At 42.2% G+C, this 3,610-nt stretch overlaps 1 protein-coding gene across 1 annotated transcript in view; it reads right to left on the bottom strand.

Moving 5' to 3' along the window:
* CEP170B (centrosomal protein 170B) overlaps nt 1-3,610 on the bottom strand; it is a 53,845-nt gene that overhangs the window by 11,278 nt on the left and 38,957 nt on the right. The window contains 2 exon segments of the mRNA XM_009868287.1: nt 113-362; nt 3,581-3,610. The exon segment at nt 3,581-3,610 is cut by the window's right edge and continues 31 nt beyond it. Coding sequence (XP_009866589.1) covers nt 113-362; nt 3,581-3,610 — 280 coding nt within the window.

The raw sequence follows: 3,610 nt of genomic DNA, 5'->3' as shown, positions 1-3,610 counted from the left end.
CCAGGAAATAGTGCCCCTCCCTCTACCTCCACACCTGCGTTTGTTTTGAACACAAAAAAAACCCCTCAATCTGTTTCCAGCATGTGGGTCAACGCATAAAGCCCCACCTCACCTGGCTATTTCTGCTATCTCGGCTGTTTGTGCCATGAAGTTGTAGGGGTCAGGGTGGTCATCGAAATCGTCATCGTCATCCGTTTCTCTGCCGTTGTGCTTCTGCTTGCCCAGCCCAGAGCCACGCGTCCTTGGTGTTTGTGTGGCTGTTGAAGTATGGGAGCGTTTGTGTTTAGGGGAGCTGTGATTTGAGCCATATTCCTCCTCTGAAGTAGAAGTGTAATCTGAACCCTGTGGTCTCCGCCTTGATGCTTATAAAAAATGAATTGGTTTCAGACCGAGGAAAGTAGTAAAGAATAACTACAAAAGAGCAAAAAGGTAACACAAAACTAGCCCAAGAGCACAAGGAAAGGAGAGTTTCTGTGCAGATTTAAGTTAAACAGCATATTCTCAGAGTTCATTTCAAAGTTGAGCACATATATGGCTCCCATTCGCTATACAAATTTGGAGTGGGAAATTCCAAAAATGCAAAAATGACTGTGTTAACAACTCCAATGTAGTAAATTATTACCACAGACTTGGCTTTCCACGCACAGAAGCTCTGTGTATAAGTAGCACGTTTCAGACTCCTCAGAGTCCCCCAGAAGTCCTTTTCTGAAAAGAACCCAATTTTCAAGCCTGCAGACACCTTTCCACTTAGCTGCAAGAACAAGCAAAAGGAGGGCTTTTTGAGCGAAGAACAGATCATGTTGCTTGGCATTATTTGCAAGAGTCCACACCTCCACATTCACCTCCTGCCTCACAATTTACCATTAATGACCCTCTACAAGAAAGAGCGTTCACATAGTCAGGACTGGCTCCAACCCCTGGAGCCAAGTAGAAGCTGCTCACTTATCCCAACCGGTTCTGCAGATGTGTAGACATCCAGGTCCTCCTGGCATGGGAAGCATCGAAGTGTCCTTATTTGAAAACTGGGCTCCCAGTGTTTGCTGTCTCACTACACTCTCTACAGATACTGTTTCATTCCCTTCCAACCTTCCCTGGGCAATGAAGACCCACCGAACACAGAACCAGCGGAGTTATCTAAACCTGCAGCACTTAAAAGCTTCACTGTGTAACCAAGACTGAAACACTGCAAGCAAATTCACAGATCACACAAACAAAAATAACAAATTCAGCATAGGAGATGCAGGTAGAAACTATACATAATTATATAACAGTATTCCTAGACATGGCTATCTCAGCTATAGCTATATAAATCTTTTGACTTGGGACTAAAAGATATACACACACACACAGAAAAAATAAATTTGCCCACATTCCATCAGTAGAAATATTTTTCTTTTTCTTAACATAGGTTTAGAATTAAGAGGTCACCCTGTCATTGAACAGCAATTTTAAAACAAAGAGTCTGATTTTTCCATCCTTGTGTGCCAAGGGAGATGAGAATCAACTCCCTCTGCACCATTCAAATTACACTGTGAAAACAAAGCCTGTACACAGCAGAGCAGGCGAGACAGGCCCTTAGCTTTCCGAATTGGTCACCTGGATTATTCTGATGTTATCTGTGTGTTTCACATAAAGTTACTTCAGATGGCCCAACAACCAACAGGCGTTTCTTGTCTCATGGCCAGATGGATCACTCTGCTCCTCCGTTACCAAGAATAACTTTCTTCCTCTGGGAGAGTTGACTAAACGCTTTAAGAAATCCTTGACTAAATCAGCCACATCTGCCTCCTTACTCCTACGGCTTGACACTCAATGCTTTCAAGGGCTATTGTATCACACTAAAAAACATCTTGATGGCACAGTGCAATAGGTTCAGTTTATCGACAATTCACTTTTGTTCCAGGAAAGGGGTGCTACCTGTTGATTCCCTTTATCTCTAATAGCATTAACATAGGAACATGCATCACATTTTGTATGGCACGATGAAGCATGAAGTACACTAGTGTATTTAGAGCTTGTGCAAGATCCACAATCCTATCAAGGAATTAGGAAGTTAGTATTTTAAGAGCAGCTAATTCAGAGAAAGGATTAGCGTCAACTGCTGCAATTATGCATGAAGAAAGGTGTTAGCATGCTGTTACAGAGCTCTGGAAATCAAAAACCAATTCATTTAGTCCAAAAACTGGCCAACACTTATCATTTTTTCTCCAAATGATTTGAAGTCTGGGGTCCAAAGGCAGAGGGAATGCAGAGTGCCTCCTGTTTGGAAAACTCTGACCACGTTATTTTGCTTTAAATTTGTTATTGTTTAACAAGAAGGCAGTAATAGTATCATCTCAAAAAAGGCAAAAGGAAAGATTGCACATACGCTTCTAGCTTATTCACATTGTGATTTACATGCATATACAAAGGTGTAAGAAAAAAAATAAATCATTAAAACAAAAGGGAAGCTGGATGCGTTAAAACAATCCAAATCAAAACAGGCAGCAAATAACATTTTTAACATGCAATAAAAATGAACAATGCAAGAAGGATAACTATTTAAACTGTATGAAAATATACGAAAAGGAAACATCCACAACTCTAACATCCCTCACAAAACCACAGATCTGCTGAAAATAGCATCCTCCTCAAGAGGCCTGAGAAATCCAGCCAAAGGGGTTCTTCCCATCCCTTTGCCCTGCCGTTGTTATTCCTAAAAACCTAAGCAAACAGGTCTGCTGTGTCACATCCACGGTAGGTCAGTGACTACAGGCACAGACTAGGCCTTACATCAAAGATGTCGGGGACCACCTCTGATTACCAATTACCACTTTAGAGCTGTCATCTGCATTGTCCCCAGCTCTTAATTAAAGGCTGACTTAACCTGAAAAACGCTGATATTGTGAGGGTCTGTTGAGTGCCCAGCTACAGAGCAAGGCAGCCCCCAAATCCCTGCCTCGTGGGAAACATGACTGTGCACCTGCCTTACCTATGGCCAAAGCAAATGAAAACACATGGTAGGAGGAATCTCTTGGGACAATCAACATGTAGCATCCAGCTCCACATTGGCATTTACAGGAAGAACAAAGGATCAGCCTTCACAACACAGTGACCTTTATTCTTGTTCTCCTGTTTCAGATGCCTTCAAACCTGCCCCCTTGGACATTAGCTGTTGTCAACACCATTGTAAGCTCTCTGGGATCAAACTCTAATCTTAAAGGTCAAAGAAAAACAGAACAGAATTCCTTGTAGAACTTGAAAGGCCTTAAATTCTACTTTTTTTTAACAGGAAACTGGCTAATGTGCTCCTGTCAAATGGCAACTGGTTATTCAAAAACATCACTGAAGGGAAAAAATAAAAAAACCAAGCTATTTGCAATTTCCTCACAGACAACACCACAGTAATATCTCACTGGGTGTAAGAGGTGCTCTGTTGTCTCCAAACCCACAGGAGACCTCCGCACCACTTGTTAACACAGACTTTTGTACTCACCAACGCAGCACTTGTATTACTGCGATACCAATCCTTGGCAACCATGTGTAGCCTGTAAATCAGAAAGAGGGCAGCAGGGGAGAAACACAAAGCACGCACACTTACTAGACGAGGAGGAATACTTGACACTGCTTG

This window comes from Apaloderma vittatum, unplaced genomic scaffold, assembly GCF_000703405.1.
Source record: "Apaloderma vittatum isolate BGI_N311 unplaced genomic scaffold, ASM70340v1 scaffold10714, whole genome shotgun sequence".
In the NCBI taxonomy this organism is placed as follows: domain Eukaryota; kingdom Metazoa; phylum Chordata; class Aves; order Trogoniformes; family Trogonidae; genus Apaloderma; species Apaloderma vittatum.
This window is presented reverse-complemented; position numbering and strand designations above follow the sequence as displayed.